At 37.9% G+C, this 18,799-nt stretch overlaps 1 protein-coding gene and 1 long non-coding RNA gene across 2 annotated transcripts in view; one reads left to right on the forward strand and one right to left on the reverse strand.

Moving 5' to 3' along the window:
* The window catches only part of GNPAT (glyceronephosphate O-acyltransferase), a 43,724-nt gene extending 27,609 nt beyond the window's left edge, over positions 1 to 16,115 (forward strand). Inside the window, exons 8-16 of the mRNA XM_044001994.1 lie at positions 80 to 210; positions 860 to 1,083; positions 4,919 to 5,161; positions 6,087 to 6,166; positions 12,791 to 12,931; positions 13,719 to 13,818; positions 13,905 to 13,998; positions 14,964 to 15,025; positions 15,923 to 16,115. Coding sequence (XP_043857929.1) covers positions 80 to 210; positions 860 to 1,083; positions 4,919 to 5,161; positions 6,087 to 6,166; positions 12,791 to 12,931; positions 13,719 to 13,818; positions 13,905 to 13,998; positions 14,964 to 15,025; positions 15,923 to 15,966 — 1,119 coding nt within the window. The 3' untranslated portion in view covers positions 15,967 to 16,115. The remainder of the gene's footprint in view (positions 1 to 79; positions 211 to 859; positions 1,084 to 4,918; positions 5,162 to 6,086; positions 6,167 to 12,790; positions 12,932 to 13,718; positions 13,819 to 13,904; positions 13,999 to 14,963; positions 15,026 to 15,922) is intronic.
* LOC122754034 lies at positions 5,176 to 18,731 on the reverse strand. Its single transcript, XR_006356323.1, has 3 exons — positions 18,470 to 18,731; positions 11,099 to 11,194; positions 5,176 to 5,445 (listed from the first exon to the last, which is right to left on the reverse strand). It is a non-coding gene; the product is annotated as an uncharacterized LOC122754034 (long non-coding RNA).
* Positions 18,732 to 18,799: the final 68 nt, after the last annotated feature.

An 18,799-nucleotide genomic window follows, 5' to 3' on the forward strand; every position in this document is an offset into this window, starting at 1 on the left:
TGTAATTCTTATTAAAATATTCATGCTTCTCAAATTGATGGTTGTCTTTTTTTTTGTTGCCCTTTGCTGCAATTCTTAGGGCCTATTGAAAGCAAGGAAGGTACTTGCTGAAAATTATGGAAGCATTCACGTGTACTTTGGAGAACCATTATCACTCCGATCCATGGCAAATGGGAAAATGAATCGGGGTCCATATAACTTAGTTCCCAGGTACCAAGTGCTATGTTTTAATAAACTTCTGAAAAAACAGTCCTGGATGTAAAATAGGGTTGATGATTCTAATGGGCACCACTTGGGATTAGAGGTTGGTCTGTTTGTGTAGCAGGTTTGTGAACAGATCAGGTTTCTGTTTCTCTCAGAATAGCTTTTAGTAAAAAATAGCTATCTGTATCTACTGGGTATAGAATTATGAGACACTTGACATATATATTAAGGAGAGAAGAGGTGATATGCTTTTCCTTTCATAGGAGGGAGTCAGTACACTACTAGCTTTCCCAGAAAAACATCAGGAAATACTTAGTGCCTATGTGAAGAGCATTACTAGTAGGCCAGCCAAATCATATATGCATGCCTTCATGAACTGTAAAGAACAGACCTTTTTGACTTTTACAAAACACTACAAGTCCTTAACCCAGGACTGTGAAAGACAGAGCAATACTTACTCTTTAGTACATATAGACCTTGCAAAAATGGGAAGGTCTACAACCTTGACATTGTAGAAGATCTTGTACAGAATGATTCTTGTTTGAAAGCTGTGAAAGTACTTCATAAAGCATCTCTTTAAAGATAGCCCACAAAGCAAGACTTCTCTATTCACACTGTCCTGGGTAGTAATCTCTTTTCTGGATCTTTCTTTTAGACACATCCCCCAGAAACCATCTGAGGATATGCAGGCATTTGTCAGTCATGTTGCATACAAACTGGAACTTCTGCAAATTGAAAACATGGTTCTGAATCCATGGAATGTAGTAGTCACTGTTTTTCTTCAGAACTTACCAAGAATGGACTTTGATGTTTTGGTTGAAAAGGCTGTCTGGCTGAAAGGTTTAACACAGGCCTTTGGAGGATTTCTAATTTGGCCTGGTATGTAGAAAATTTGAACCTTTTTTTCTTTTATGTCTTAATTCAAGAAGATGGTGATCCTAGATTTGGAGGTACAGAGTCTCTTGAGTTAAAGCACTGAACTGAAAGGCAAAAAAAAAAAACACCCCAAAACAGTATATTTGTTTCCCTCTCTTAAGAAATGGAGTTAATATATACAACATATCTGCCCCATAAGCTGTTAAAAGACTTCAAAGGAGTTATCAAGCTTTGTACAATCTGAGACTAATGCCTGTTTTGTAAATATTCTCATTTAGTTATGGACATAATCCTGTGAGCATTGAATGTGATTAATCAAGGATTGAAGCACTTGAAAAGGATTTTTTAATTCTTAAATTTCCTAGGTTTTCACTTTTTAAGGAATTTTCCTCTTCAAGACTGGTCATAGCCATTTGTTCAGGAAGCATACCTACCATTTAAAATGTTATGTATACTTTTAAAGGTGGCTTAACTACATGTCCAGAACCTAGCAGGGATCATCTCTTCAGAGGAACACCATTTATTGCAAAATAAGGATTGTTTATGCCTTTTTCAACATCCTTTGTAACTAGAAATAACCAGTCTCATAGGAAGGCATTTGCTTTCATTTTGCCTAAAGTTTCCCCAGTTTCTAGCCTTCCCATCTTATATCCAAAGCTTTCTATGATAACTTCATGGAATAGAATGGAAAAACATTTAAGTACTTACTATGTGTCAACTGTGCTAAGCACTGGATGGAAATACAAATAGAGAAATGACAAAGTTCCACCCCTCAAATAGCTTACATTCTAATTGGGGGAAGGAAGGGAACGATACTTACAGGAGGAGTCAGCTGAGATAATCAAGGCAAAACAGAATTCCCAATTGAGAGTGAAGATAAACAATGGAAAAGAAACCTACTTACAAGCTTCTCACCTCCTTACCCTACCCCCATCCCTTGTAAATAAAGCATTGCACAGTCAAGGGGTACACAGTCTGAATCATTTACCTATCTTGCCTCAGACACTTATTAGTTGTAAGCTGTGACTTGGGCAAGTCAATTAACCTCTGTTTGCCTCAGTTTCCTTAATTGTAAAATAGAGATAAAAAATAGCATGTACCCCTCAGAGTTTCTATGCTGATCAAATGAAATGATACTTGTAAAGTGCTTTTAGCACAGTGCCTAATACATAGTCAATTCTTTATAAATGCTAGCTATTGTTATCATGATTACCTCTAACAAATCTATAAGCAAACAACCTGCAACTGTCTACCCAGCATAGGTTGAAGACAAATTGCTTCCTTTACCTGGAATATTTTCTCATCATACAGTATCATTAGGTGCAAAAAGGAATGAAACAGGTATAATACCTCACTTTCAGGACCACAGCCTCTTTTGTTTTACAAACTACATATAATGATGAGATTCATTGTGATTTTATGTGATTGCTTCCTGAACTACCTGTGATAGAGTGGAGTAGAGGTGAGAGCAGAGATTCTGTCTTGCATAAGTGGAAACACATGACTGGAGTTCAAAAATCATATTTCTTTGGACAGTTACTTTTTTTATCCTGAAGGTCTGTATTCTCTTCATCATTTATCTTCAGCTATGTGTTTCTTTTGATGTGTAGAGGCTTCAAGAACCTCCAAATTGGTCATGACAACCTTTCATTTCCTTCTTAAGGTAATCATTAAATCATAGGATGATCGTGCTTCAAGGGACCTTAGCAATCAGCTAGTCTGACCTCTAAGGAAATAATCCACCAATTGAGAGAGGATGATATAAAGTGTCTCTCCATTCTTGTTTTTGTTTTCTTTTTTTGTTTTTTTTTGGTGGGGCAATGAGGGTTAAGTGACTTGCCCAGGGTCACACAGCTAGTAAGTTTCAATTGTCTGAGTCCAGATTTGAACTCAGGTCCTCCTGAATCCAGGGATGGTGCTTTATCCACTGTGCCATCTAGCTGTCCCCTGTCTCTCCATTCTTTTTTTTTTTTAATGTTTTAAAAATAAAGTATTTTTTTCCCGTTACATGTAAAGATAGTTCTCAGCTTTTGTTCATACAAGCTTTCCAATTTCAGATTTTTTCCCCTCCCTCCCCCTCCCCTAGACAGCAGGTAATCTGATATAGGTTTTATATATATATGTGAGATTTAAAATTGGATATATGAGCATCAAACTCCCTCTTTAACTTTTCCCTTATATATCTCCCAGACCACTAAGAAAAAGAAGCCTCTGAGCTTTAATCAGTGAGGGATTAGTTTTTATTGTTTGGAAATTAATTAGACAACAAAAGGTGATACCAATTAGGGAAATAGGAAAGTAGAAATACAAATGAATAATCTTAGATCTAAGCTTAGTCTATATTCCTTTATAAAACTCACTGAATCCCAAACTGCCTGCCAGGCACCAGCACTGAACACCAAACGAGCTGCCACAGCTAAGCTGAAAAGCCAGAGAGACCAAACTTCCCTTCCACCCTCAGTTTTAAGCTGGTGTGCCGGAAGTTCATCATGGACTCTACCCCAAAAGGGAGGTCCTTCAAAAGCTGCTTCAGTAGCATGCGCTCAACTCTCAAATGATTCAGCTAAAACTTCCGTTTTTTACCGCATGTAATAACATTAAACATATTTTTTTCCCCCCTGGATTTGGAGATCCTCTTTAATCATGAGTTCCCTGGAACTCTTCTGTACCATTGCATTGGTGAGAAGAATGGAGTCCATCACAGTAGATCAACACACAATGTTGATGATACTGTGTACAGTGTTCTTCTGGTTCTGCTCATCTCACTCATCATCAGCCCACGCAAGACCCTCCAGGTTTCTCTGAACTCCTCCTGCTCATCGTTTCTTACAGAACAATAGTATTCCATTACATTCATATACCACAACTTGTCCAGCCATTCCCCCCAATTGATGGGCATCCCCTCAACTTCCAATTCCTTGCCACCACATAAAGTCTCCATGCTTTTTTTTTTTTTTTTTGCGGGGCAGTGGGGGATAAGTGACTTGCCCAGGGTCACACAGCTAGTAAGTGTCAAGTGTCTGAGGCCGGACTTGAACTCAGGTCCTCCTGAATCCAGGGCCAGTGCTTTATCCACTGTACCACCTAGCTGCCCCAAAGTCTCCATTCTTAATACAAACTAGAACATGTACATCTTAGGATCTTTGGATGACTTTCTTTCATGAATCCAGGAAGTATGCTTTGAAGTAGTATTGGCTTGAGATGATATCTCGATAGGAAGAAATCATACAAACTTTTCACCTTTTTGATAAAGGTATTTTCCCTACATATCTAAAACCAATGGGGGGCAGCTAGGTGGTGCAGTGGATAAAGCACTGGCCCTGGATTCAGGAGGACCTGAGTTCGAATCCCGCCTCAGACACTTGACACTTACTAGCTGTGTGACCCTGGGCAAGTCATTTAACCCCCATTGCCCCACCAAAAAAAAAAAATTTAAATTAAAACCAATGTACACACAATATAGATATTGTCATTTGGCAACTTGAATTCTAAGGTGGCATGCTAAATCTGTTTTTGTACCCATAATCATTTATCAGAGGTATATAGGAAGACATATCAGTCCCTTTTTAAATAGAGAGTTAAACTCTTCAGTTAAAGAGGTAGATTAGGCGATGAAGATAAATATTTTAAAATGTTAGAACCAAAGCATTCATGGTTAGCCTGGCAAAGAGGGATGATTTAAGAATGTTTGATAAATATTATAAGAGGCCATAGAGGATAAAATGTGTTTAGAAATCTCTTAAAAGCTTAAAAAATATTTCTAAGACCTAAACACAAAATGAGATGCCTTCCATTTCCTTTTGTCATTTGCCTGCATCCTCTGTCCTTATGTGTGCAGATAATATAGCTGCTGATGAAGTTATCCATTCTTCCCTTCTTCTGCATTCTAACATCGTCAGCCTTACCAAGGATCAGGTGGTTCTGAAAGAGGAAAGTGGAGAAGCAGGAGTTGCTGAAGGACTTGTTTTCCAGCATATCATTACACTCATGTGTGTGGCCTACAGAAATCATCTGCTTAACATTTTTGTCCGTCCTTCTTTTGTGGCTATATCACTGCAGATGACACCTGGTTTCAGGAAAGGTAACTTTCCAGAATATATTTGTGTGTGGAAAAGGTTTGTCCATAATATGTAGTGTTTGCAGCCTTCTTGATTTCCTATCTTCTTTAATGCCATATATTTAATTACATGAACTAGAAAACCTGTGGTACCCATAGCACCTTAAAACTTCTTGCTCAGGTACATAACCACCTAATTCCTTCCACTTCCAAATTTGAAGTTGCAAGGGCTCTTTGGGACCATCTGGTTCAATCCCTTCATCTTACAAGTAAGGGAAACACATCAGTTGAGGGGAGATGACTTCCACCTGAAAAATACATAAGAGATGGAGAATTAATCATTCAATCAACATATTTATTCACTATCTGAGTCCTTTAGGTCTTTTGGGCTACAAAAGTCCTTTCCAGTAAGGTGCTTACAGACTAGGCGAAAAGATAAGATATACCTAATAGTCATGTTTGGTGACAAAATTGTATATCAGTGTGTAATGTACTGAAAAGGACAAAACACAGGAAAGATGAGAGCATCAAGTGGCTGGAGATCCAAAGTTCCCTTCTTTCTCCATCAGGAAATCATTGGTGTGGGATAACTAGAAAGGAAACATGAGAGACTTCTAAGGGACTTTGGTGAGCAACCTGAAATTTTGTTGATTCCAAGTTCAATCTAAATAGAAATCTGGCTGTCATCAGCTGTAATCATTAAAAAACTGGGCTGTACTGAGGGAATTTGGTAATAATTGAGGCTTATGTAAATTTTACTACATGGCTGATTTCAACTCCTTTGAATAGAACGGAATTCTCATTTCTGGGGTATATGACTAAGACCTAGGCCAATGTCAGCTTTGAAATGTTGCACTTTATTTCATAGATTGACTAGTATTTTCTAAAGATTGTGTTGGCTGTCTTGAAAAAGGAGTATTGTAAACTTTGGTAATAAACTTATTTCCAGAGGACATCTACAGCTGCTTTGACTTCCTGCGTGATGTGTTTTCAGATGAATTCATCTTCTTTCCAGGAAATTCACTGAAGGTAAAGCCTTTATAAACACAAAAGCATATGTGTAGCTTGAGTTCTAATGACATTAATTACCTAGTGTGGCAGGGTTCTAAAAGAGGCTAAGCTCTATGTAGTTTATTGTTATTCTAAATCCAAGCATTTCTAACTTGGACACATGTTCCAATTGATATTGTGTTCATCCCCCGCCCGCCCCCCCTTCCATGCTCTCAGATATTTCTACCCCAAGATAATTTGAGGTAACATTTATAGGAATTGTGAACAAGGAAAAGTTCACAATTGGTTAAAATACAGTTTTTGGTTAACATTTTACTCCATCAAGGCTAGTACCCTTTCCAGTACTCCAAATACCATAATACTGGGTTTCTTAACTATTTTCCTGTCATGGACCCCTTTGGCAGTCTGTGAAGCCTATGGACTTCATTCCAGAATAATGTTTTTAAATGCACAAAATGAAATATATAGGATTACAAAGGAAGCTGGTTATACTGAAATAAATATGTAATTTTCCCCCAAGAAGATGGTGGACCTCAGTTTATGAACCTGTGATGTAATAGAACAATTATAATTTTATCTTCTTCTGAAACTACTTCAGTTCCTTCCTTGACCCCTCTCTTCAAGGACTGAAGGGAAATTCTGTTCTGTTATCAATATATCCTAGTCCATTCAGACAGAGGGTGCTGACTTAGGTGGGTTATAACTCTCATCCCTTCAGTGAGGGAAAGGCAATGATCTTAATTTAATAAAAGGTGGGTTTTTTAATTTAAGGTTATTTATCACACTTATTCCATTTTTCCTTTCCTTAGCTTTTGTTCTTATCTTTTATATACTTTGCTAAAGCTCAAACTGAAATGACTTTAGCTAAATATTTATTTCTTAATTTGGGGGGGGCAGTGGGGGTTAAGTGACTTGCCCAGGGTCACACAGCTAGTAAGTGTCAAGTGTCTGAGGCCTGGACTTGAACTCAGGTACTCCTGAATCCAGGGCCGGTGCTTTATCCACTGCGCCACCTAGCCTCCCCCTATTTCTTAGTTGAATTATAAAGAGTAGACCATTAATACATTTCTAAGTTTAGTATACTTTTTGTAAGAACAGAATATCAATGCAAGTTTTCTCATAGCTTTTTGCTTCCAGAAAGTTGTTGGGTAAGATGCACTTCCTCTTTCTGGTAAAATCAATAATGTTTAAGTGTTTTGCTTTTTAACTGCCTACCCTCTACTATGATTCAAATACTGTAACAATGTAACTTTCCACCCTAGTAACATGTTTTACAAATGTAGAACCATTTGCTATAAAAGAATTATGGCTGTTTTTGGATAAAGAAGCCCTTTTCTTCCTTTAAAACACAGTGGTTTCCATTATATTTGTTTAAAATTAACAAAGATGTTTTGCCAAATGCAGAAAAATCATATACATAGTAAACTATTTTCTTCCTTCTATGGAAGTATACATTATAAATATCTGTTTCACTTGATTATAGTTTGTTAAATTTTTTCACATTCATATCTCATTTCATCTTTACTACAACACTATGAGGTATGCAAAACAGGTAAGTTGTCCAAGTCTCATGACTCCTAGACAACTGCTTTTTCTTTATACCATTTGCCTCTTTAACATAAACCATATATGACTTAACAATTTTCACATACTTTTAAAGTTTTCATATAATCACAATACTAGAAAATAATCACTAAAACTATACTTGACATAATTTAATTTTTGAATTGCACTTGAGAATCTTGCAGTTTCATAATCATTATGAACATCAACTAGATTGTTGCATGGGGAAATGTGGCTGTGATTTCCAGTTGAGAGGATGTTAAATCCTCAAGAGTTCTCCCTTTACCAAATGGCATAACATTTAAATTGTTCAAGGAAAAGTTAAATGAGTTACAGAAAAAAAATAAATAGTAAAACTATAATAGTGGAGTGATGCAGTCTAGACAATACTAAGAGTGCAGATGTGTACTTCATGGCCTAAATTGGGATGATTCAGAGACACCTGGAAAGACTGAGTCTTGAAACTCCAGTCCCTAAGAAAAATGTAGCTAACTGGTATATAGACTGGTATATAGAGAGTAGAATGACGAAATGGAGAATACTTGTGGTTAATATTTTCTAATATGCCATTATGCATTTAAATGGACTATGTCCTTATCCTGCTGTATTGAGGCTGTCTCCCTCGTCATTGAGAGGGCCACCATGCAGGCATAGGGGCCAAACACACTTGCTACCTTCTTCAGATATCACTGTTCACCTCTCATTCTGCTCAATTAAATGTCATTTGCTTTAGAATAATATGCCGTTTGATCTGATCTGGTATAAAGATACATTGATTGGAATAGGAGTTCTGAGCTCTGGTTTTGAATAGGTAACTGCTTCCAAAAATGCCATAAATCTATTTGTGGCTAAGAGGTGGCCATACAAAATGGTCCTTTGCCCTGTGCAAATCCCATGTACTTCTGAAGTGATGATGGTAGTAGCAGAAAGTAGGGCAAAAGATGCTAGATCATTTTTAGACATTTAATATAAATATAAGGACATTGTTCAGTGACTTAGTAAAAATACTATTGGAATAATTGAATAATATCATTTTTGACATTTTAACTACAAATAAAGCCAGAAGATGAAGAAATTTCAGCCAAATGGAAAGATAGCTCACAGGTTTTCACAGTAAAGCCAATTTTAAAATCGGGAAAATTGTTTTTATAGTTTTTCCAAAGGAAAAAAAGACACGTTCTTTTTGGGGGGACAATTAGTCATCTTAAATTGCAGTGCTCATAAGACGCTTATGTGCCAAAACTTACTGCAAAGAATGAGGAGGTAGAGAAATTCTATGAAGACCATAAGATGCTCCAAATTCAGTACTTTTATAGCCTCTGTTATTAAGGTGGGTATGGAGGTTTAAAGTGAAAGGGTGGGGAGAAAGTGTTGGAAATATAGCTGAAGATCAACATATGAAAGGGGAGGCAGCTAGGTGACACAGTGGATAAAGTACTGGCCCTGGATTCAGGAGGACCTGGGTTCAAATCTGGCCTTAGACACTTGACAGTTACTAGCTGTGTGACCCTGGGCAAGTCACTTAACCCTCATTTCCCCATCAAAAAGAGAGAGAGAGAGAAAAGAGAAGATATGAAAGGGACCAAAAGTTTGGAGACTTACATAGAAACCTCATAATTTAATAACATGAATATTTTCTTTAAGAAGAATGTAAAGAGGGGGCAGCTAGGTGGTACAGTGGATAAAGCAGTGGCCCTGGATTCAGGGGGACCTGAGTTCAAAGTCAGCCTCAGACACTTGACATTTACTAGCTGTGTGACCCTGGGCAAGTCACTTAACCCACATTGCCCTGCAAAAAAAAAAAAAAAGAAGAAGAATGTAAAGAATGACTCGACATGGTGAGCATTAAATAATATCCCAAGAAATTAAATCGAAATGCTAAAATGGAATCTTAGCAGATAGGAAATAACTAGTTAGGTTATTTGAGGTAATTTTTTTAAAAATATAGTATCTTTTGTTTTTACATCACCTTAATTTCCCTCAGACCCTATATTGTAATAAAGAAAAAAAGAGGGGTAGTGTAGGGAAAGCAGTTCAATACAGTTAACCAACACATTAATCAAATATGAAAGTATATGCAATATTTGACATCCATAATCTTCCCTCTTTGCAAAAAAAGGAGGAGCATTTTCTTTCTGTAGCCAAGCGTACTCATTTATTGTAAAGCATTTAAATGGACTACTCATTTGATGCATTTAATGGACTCAATGTTCAGTTTCTGTTGCTTGTACTTTCAGTTTAGACTGTTGTAGTTATCAAAAAATTGTTTTCCTGGTTTTGCTTACTTCATTCAGCATCAGTTCATAAAAGCCTTCTGTTTCTTTGTATACATTGCTTCCTACAAAATACATTATTATTAAGTTACATTAATATACTACAATTTGACCATTCCTCAATTAATAGGCATCTTCTTTGTTTCCAGTTCTTTTTTTATAATGAGAAATGCTATCATGAATATTTTGGTGTACATGGGGATCTTTCTGTTTGTTTTACTTCCCTGGGCTATATGCCTAACATTTGGAACTCTGTGTCAGAGGGTATGGACATTTTAGTCCATTTTTTAAAGCACAATTCCAAATTGCTTTCCAGAATGATTGATTCAGTTTACAGGTCTATCAGAAATAAATGTCTTGTGGGAATCATTTCTTAATCAGCTGTCTATATGTCAGACCATTGACGTGTTAGGGTATTGATCAGAAGCAACACTGAATTATGTGATGTGATTAAATTTATGTGATTAAATTATGGCATGTGATTAAAACAATTCTCATTTCACCCATATTTAAACAAACTTTTGTTTTCTAATTCAATTTTATTTTCACTTCCTAATTTATTCCCTTCCCTCTCCCGCTCTCCTGTCCAATGAGAAGGCAAGAAAAACAAAACAAATCTGTAAAGCTAATAAAAACAAGTTTCTGAATTAGCCATGCCTGAGAAAGAAGAAAAGACAAAATGTGTCTGCATTTTGAGTCCATCGCCTCTTTGTTTGGAGGTGGATAGCATCTTTTATCACCAGTCCTTTGGATTTGTGGTTGGTCATTGTTTTGATTAGAGTTCCTAAGTCTTTTGGAGAAAATAGGCTCTTTTGTGAAGGCATAGTGGATAAAGGAACATAGGTATGGGCCATTACGATTTCTTGTGGAAGTTCAAACAGTATAAATCACCAGTCAGAAAGCCAAAAAAAAAAAAAAAAGCCTAGAGACCATCTCCTTGCAAAGTAGAGAAATGTGTTAGCCAAAAGTGAATATAGATTCATTGGAAAATCATGGTGGGGTGGAGGGAGAGGCGAATTATATGAGTAGTACTCAGGTACTCAGATGGCTTCTCTGATCATGTCAGGTTTGAAGTTTCCTCCAGCGATGAAAATCAAATGCCATCTATTCCTACCTGAATGGATTCTTGTTCATGTCTTCCTGTATGTCCATCACAGGAGGTCCACCCTATGTGCTGGAAGCCTTCCTTGATTTCTTATATAATGGGGCACTGTAAAGACATAATGACTGAAGATGATATAGTTATGATGGAGCCAAACTTGTGATTGGGTATTGTTGTGGGGTGGGTGTGATGCAAGGATGTGACCCATTTTCTGATTAGATAACCTTAGTCCTTGGGGTCATGCCGTGACCTCTACTTAACTCCTATTACCACATTTCCCCACTATACTATGTCTTACTACTGCTAGCTAAGTTGTGCAAATGTTGACCCCATCATGTTGACATAATCCAGATCCCAGGAGTAGCTATGTTCCTCACCATAGCACATACATACCGTGCTTCCCAGATCAACTTTTGGGTACAATAGGCACTCCTTTGTGTTCTAGGACAGTGACTCCCCACCATCCCCACCCTTCTATTTTCCATGGAACAGTGAGTTGCATAGGATAACTAGATATGGGTGGGTTTCAGTATGCATCACAGATCTCATTTTTCTCCCATAATCTACCCAGTCTTCTGAACTGCCTGAGGGTACCATCATTCTTATAATCATTCAAATTCACAACTTTGCTATCATCCTCAAATCCACATTCTTCCTCACTTCACATGTCCAGTCAGCTGACATATCTTGCCCTATTGAGCTCCATGATTTCTTGTTTCTGTTCCCTTTTTTCTATTCACAGCAAATACACTGGATCAGATCATTATCATTTCTTGCCTAGACTATTGAAATAGCCTCCTAATTGGTTTTCCTGCTCCAAGTGTTTCCTCTCCAATCCATATTCCACACAGTTGCTAAAATGATTTTCCGAAAGTGACCATGTCACTCCTTCATTCTAGGATCAAATAATAATTTCACCTTTGCCTCATCCTCTATTAATTTGTATTTATGTATGTTTTAGAATGTGCATAATTATTAGTACAGTAGGACATGTATGCAATTTCTAAATATTGAAATATATACATATCAGGAGGGCATGCTTTTTAGTAATAGGAGCACATTATCAAAAGAGTTAGGAGAGGGGCAGCTAGGTGGTGCAGTGGATAAAGCACCCACCCTGGATTTAGGAGGACCTGAGTTCAAATTTGATCTCAGACACTTAACACTTAATAGCTGTGTGACCCTGGGCAAGTCACTTAACCCTTATTGCCCCACAAAAAAAAAAAAAAGGAAGTTAAAAAGAGTTAGGAGACCACAAGTCTAGAAGACAAATTAAGATGAACTTGAAACAAGTCTAGATCAGGGTATGCTAAAGATCAAAAGTCCTTTCTAAGATTACAGGGTCCGGCTGTGCTAAACTAAGGGCAAACGTAGGTTTGTTAGTAATGTGGTAGATTCCTCTATATAAGTGGCAGGTAAATTTGGTCCACAGAAAACTATAGCAATTTTCAAAGTAGTGAAACTTTTAAATTTTGGTTTGTTTTGAAACCCAAACATGCATTTCTGGGGGGGGGGGTTATCTACCAGAATGCCAGCAGGTCTGCCAACTACCTTTCCAACCATCATTTGAACAGTTGTGCAATTAACTGCCATGTTGGTATTTTTCCTAGGAGAAGGAGGACTGGCTGCACTTGTTGAGGGTAGTAGTCCACTTAGCTCCCACTTGGAAAGTATGATTTTCTATTTCCTTTTGCTTCTTTTCAGGACTTTGAAGACAGCTGTTACCTGCTTACTAAAAGTGAAAGCATTCAAGTGACTCCACAAGACATTTTAGTTACAGACAAAGGAGATACTGTGGTATCATTTTTAGCATTACTCTTTAAGCCCTTTGTGGAAGGTTATCAGGTATGTAATTGTTGATAAATTTTCTTCTTTCCCCCATCCCACCCAAGACTCTAAAGATATTTTTTTCCTCAAAATTTGACCTGTCTTCTATCAGATGATATACTTCGATAAGAGACTGTCCATTCATTAGCATTTTTGGTCCAGCAGTAATTGACTAGGGATGTTTCAAATAGAGTTAGAACCTCTGTACATAAATGCCATAAATGCCTCATTGAGCTGCCTCTTGTACAGGTTCCAAAATGACTGTATTTTTAAAACCTTCCCAAGAAGCGCACACTGAAGATTAGCCATACAAGAGAAAAAGTTTGAGTTACCGATGGGAATTTTAAAAACCTGTTGGTATCCTTCCAACTTGTTTTGGTGCCTTGTTGAGATTTTGCTTCATTGAAGCTTCTCTTAACCAGAGATCTCACTTCTACATCCAAGCGGATCCATTCACTTTAGCCTTCTAATGAGAAAGAACCCTGTATCTCCAGAGGCAGGCCACTCTATTTTTGGATAACTTCAATGGTTAGGAAGTTTTCCCTTCAATGAGCTGAAAGCTGCAGCCTCTGCACCTGTTGCTCCTAGCTCTTGACCCTCTGGGGCCAAATGGGACAGGTTTCATTGCTCCTATGATTGATCTTTGGGTAGCAGACTCTCTTGTCAGTACCTCTGACTCTTGACTGAAGGAAGAGAGTGATTATATACTTATTCTGCCACTATACCACCAAATTCTATAATACATAGTCATGGATGGTGTTTTAAAATATTTATTCTTTCTCTTTTCCCCCACTTTAAAATTCAGATAATTTGCCAATATCTTCTGAAAGAAGAAAATGAGTGCTTCACTGAGAAGCAGTACTTAACTGGACTCAGAAACTATACTTACTATCTTCTTGAATCAGGTCAGTGTCACATTCACAGGGCTGGGTAACTTCTTTTTTAATGGGTGACCAAAAAGTCCATTGATTTTCACTTGCCCTCTTTTTAGGAGACTGTCAGTGTTATGAGCTGCTTTCTTCTGATATGCACAAAAATGCATTAGCAGCTCTTGTTCGACTGGGAGCTGTATCGAAAAACAAGACGTAAGTGGCGTGATGTTGTTGGTAGTTCTCTTCGCAACATAGTAACTGATGTGACTTTTATATGAAAACTAGTTAGTAGCACCTAGATATATGTTCATTGTGTAGTGTAACATGTTTATGTGATTTAGATAAGATAGGCAAATGATATTTTGTATTTGTATTTATTCACATTTGAAGAAGACTCTGCTGTGTTTGGTAGAGGCTAACTAGCCAAATATGCAACCGTTTTGTACTGTGGACACAGACTCTTCCTTAATTAGTCCTGCCAAGAGAAGTGAATGTTTGAAAAATAAAAAGCAAATCTGACCTGTCAACTTTGTATCAGAAGAGAACTGTGTACAGACTAATCATCACATATTTTGTGAATAATTCAGCCACCTAATCTTTGCTCAGTTAGTTCCACATGACAACCCAAGATTTCTGAGAACTGGACTAGGGCATATCTTGGGCAACATTGTAACCAAAATGCATATCATTAGGTCATTGGTTTCTCTTGTGGATTTTCTAAAGTAAATCTTACTAGGGCTTAGCAACCTCTTGTTTGTTTTCTTCATTCCCCACCCCCCCTTTGTAACCTGCTTTCTGGGTAAGATTTGGCAAATTCATTCACTCCAAGGTATAAATAAATGATAGCTAATGCTTAATGTATTAACCTTATTAAGGGAATATGCCTTTTAGTAGGTCCCTTGTCCCTCTTAGCTATAGTGAGAGGAACAAAGCTGAAGGCGAGAATTGAAAACTGAGGTGGACTTTGGGAGGGTTCCCATGAAATGACACCACTTGAATAATGTCAGTATCATTTATTCTTAAAGTTTCCCCAGTGAAACCATTTAAAATTGTTGCCATTATATACCAGTATAATAATTATAGCTATAATATATAGAATAATAGCTATGATATATATAGCTATAATAATTACTATTTGCTTTTTTTGATAAAATAACATTATTAACTTTTCTTCTTAGAACTGATGAGTATACTTATAAGGTGAATGATGAAGCCACCATAAAGTTAGAAGAAATGCTTGGTAAGTTCTACTTAGAAAAAGTAATAGTTAGCTTTGGTGGCACATGCCTGTAACCCCTGGGGATTATTGAAGAGGCTCATGAAGAAAGATCACTTGGGGCAGCTAGGTGGCGCAGTGGACAGAGCACCGGCCCTGAAGTCAGGAGTACCTGAGTTCAAATCCTGCTTCAGACACATAACACTTACTAGCTGTGTGACCCTGGGCAAGTCACTTAACCCCAATTGCCTCACTTAAAAAAAAAAAAAGAAAGAAAGATCACTTGAGTTCAGGAGTTAAGAGCTAGAGAAAGACTAAACTGATCACGTGTCCTCACTAAGTCCATCACCATTATGAGGAGCCCCCAGGATCAAGGTGCCACCAAGTTGCTTAGGAAGGGCCAAACCACCTATGTCAAAGTTTCTGTCCTGATAAGTGGTGGGATCAGGCCTAGGAGTGGACACTGCACTTACAGCCTGGAAATACAGAGATGCAGGGAGAACCAGTAGCCTTTTATAATGTACTTAATGGTATTTATACTAGGAGGCAATGAATAGAGTCCTGGTCTTTGTACTCAGGAAGACCGGGATTGAATTTCCCTTTCCTGACACTTAGTGGGAGAACCTTCAAAATTGGCTGAAAATTTCATCCATGTGGGGTCAGTCTAGTTATGAGTTTTTGGTACTTAGATGTATAGTTCATTATCAACAAACACCGAATAGATTTCTAGTTTGCTAGGACCTACCAGAACATAAGGTCTTCTGGCACAGAATTTAAAATCAGCTTGGTGTGTTGATGAATGATGTATCCTCCTTGATTGGAGGAGTAATTCTTAAATAGTGTAATATATGATTTAACAGCGACATGAAAACTTTATTTCATTATTATGTAATGAGTCCTTTCTTCTCACCCTTTCCTTAGGTGCCAAAACACCCATAGGAAAACCAGTGACCGCAAGACTTTAACCTTTCCCTGCAGTTGGATGAGGAAGAATGTTGCAGAATGACTATTTAAAAACAAAGCAGGAATTCGAAAGAAAACACATTACCTTTCATCCCTCTGACACAGCTTCTTTGGAAGTATCTAATAAAGGAGAAAAAGGTGTTCAACTGAAGTAATGAGTGTGGGCTTTGAACTCTGATGCTAAAAACTGCATTTGTACCATCTTCTCTGTTTTTGAATAAAATATTATTTCAATACATATTTGGAAAAACAGCACAACTACTACTTCACTACCAACTCTCAGCTTCTTACATAGGGTATTCCGTTTCTGTAGATTTCTTCATTAATGTGTAACTTAGAAAATAAAATGGTTAAATAATAAAAGAAAGATATGGAAAGGGGTTGATCATCTATTCCAATTGTAATGCCTTCTTTGTAAATAAATGTAAATGGCAAATTGTTATTACCAAATAAGTGATCTAAAGCCACATTATATATAAATTGCCCACAAGAGCTGACAAGATTTATAACTCAGAACATAAAATGAAAGTATACTATGCCTTGAATCTTTAACAGAAAAAAAGTTGTGAGAGCTAATATTCTAAAGACATAGCTACTGGTTGTAAGAAAGGGGTGGAGTGGGAGCTCACTAACAAAAAGAAATTTTTTTTTTAAATTTTCTCAATGGGTGAGAAATCTGTTCACCTGCTCTAGCATTACTTTCCTCACTACTATAGGACTGGAGACACTGATCCATTATGCTATTTAAGCCAAGGTGTCCATCTTCAACAAGTAACCTCTCTTTTTTTGTCCGGCAATGAGGCTTAAGTGACTTGCCCAGGGTCCTTCAGCTAGTGTCAGGTGTCTGAGGCCAGATTTGAACTCGGGTCCTCCTGAATCCAGGACCAGTGTTTTATCCACTGCACCACATAGCTGTCCCCATAGTAACCTCTCTTTAAAAAAAAAATAATTAAATATATGTCATTCAGTCAAGATTCTGGTAGCTACTGACCTCTAGAGCACCTTCCTTCCTTAAATCTATGTTTAGTTCAGTCTTTCCTCCCCAAATACTTCCTTCATAATACAGGATTTTGAAAAATATATTGATACTATTTCATACACCATAACTTCCCTTCCAAAATTAACTACTTATTGCCTGTGACCTATTTCATCCTACCAAAACTACACATAATAATAGACATTGCCTTGATCTTGGCCAAAATTTGTTTCCAAGAACTTAGAAATTCCTTTGGTCATCATTTGGCTTTACACCTTTCCTTCTGCCTTTCAACTTCCCAGATGTTCATCCTTGCCATGACTGCTGTTCTCCAGACAAAAGGACAATGGTCCTTGCCTAGGGCCGTTACTCCTGCAGTGGTACTCCCTTCTCCATTGGTGAATTAGTTCAACTCTGTCATCCTCTCTCTGATATCAACTGATATCCTATCACTGATATCAACCTGCCAACCCCCAACTTTGGATTTCTCCCACCGAACTGCTGAAAGAAGCTGAAGAAATTTCAACTGGGCTGTCTACTGCAGCTAGGCAATTCTTTATCATCAACTAATCCACCTATTTAACTTATTCACCAACCATACCTCCCATAGCTCACCTTTAATATCATCAATTACCCTCCCATAAATCCCCTTTGACACCCTAAGTCCTCCTTTTCTCTTTTTGTTTTTTCATAATACTGTGCCCTCCTGGTTCTGCTTCTGCCTGATTCACTGATACTTCTCAATTTTCTGCTGTGCAGCTTCTTCCAGGTTATGTTCTCTAACTGGGTATTCCCCAATGCTCTGTCCAGTGCCTTCTCCTTCAATAATATTATATTTGATGATCTCATGAACTCCCATGCATTCGAGTACCATATCTATGCTGATGAATGTCAGGTCTATTTATCCAGCCCTAACTAAACTGTCTCCACCTCCAGTGGTGCATATGCAACTGCCAACTGGCCATCTGGAACAGAATTCTGATGAGACAAATTCAATATGTCCCAGATAGAAATCATTCTTTTCCTCCTACATCCTCTTACTTTATATATTAAGTTAAGGGTATTAATATCTACCCAGTCGATCAGACAACTTAGTTTTAATTCCAGTACTCAAAACCACCATATCAAATATGTTACCAAGTTCTGTGGAGGCTATCCCCATGACATCTCCCCTACATTTCCCTCTACTATCCTTTGATATTGCCACAACCTTGATGCAGGCTCATAAGCTGGACTATGGCGACAGCCCTCTGCTTAGCCTTCCTGTCTCCAAATATTTCCCCAAAACAATCCATCCTCCATTCAAATAGCAAAGTGATTTTCAGCCTATTTCACCCCTATTATATAAACCGCAGTTATTTCTTAATGTCCTTCACTATAAACCGTAAAACCATCTGTCTAGCTTTTAAAAGCAGTAGAAAACTGTGATCCTCTCATGTGGTCTTATATCCTGTACCTAAGTTTTCAGATCCAGTTTGATCTTGATATATTGGGCAGGGAAGAGAACAATGCAGTTTAGAAGTCTGTACCTTGTCAAGCTCTTTCAAGTGCCTGGAATTAATTCTCCTCTACAAATGAAATCGTCTGAAGTTACCGGCCAAAACGACACGCACACACACTCAGACCCCAAAAGACACAGAGCTGGACGAGCCACTCTGGGCCAGGCGCGCAATGTCCTGGACCTCCACTCGCGCTCGCCCTCGCCCACAGGGACACGCAACCCGCAATCACAGCGCCCGCGCCACGGCCGACTCTCACTGTGGCCAGGCCGCCCTTCCTCTGCAGGACAGAATGACACACACACGCACACGCACACGCACACGCACACGCACACGCACACGCACTCAGACAGCCCAAAC

The sequence above is a fragment of the Dromiciops gliroides genome, chromosome 4 (genome assembly GCF_019393635.1).
Source record: "Dromiciops gliroides isolate mDroGli1 chromosome 4, mDroGli1.pri, whole genome shotgun sequence".
Taxonomy (NCBI): Eukaryota; Metazoa; Chordata; class Mammalia; order Microbiotheria; family Microbiotheriidae; genus Dromiciops; species Dromiciops gliroides.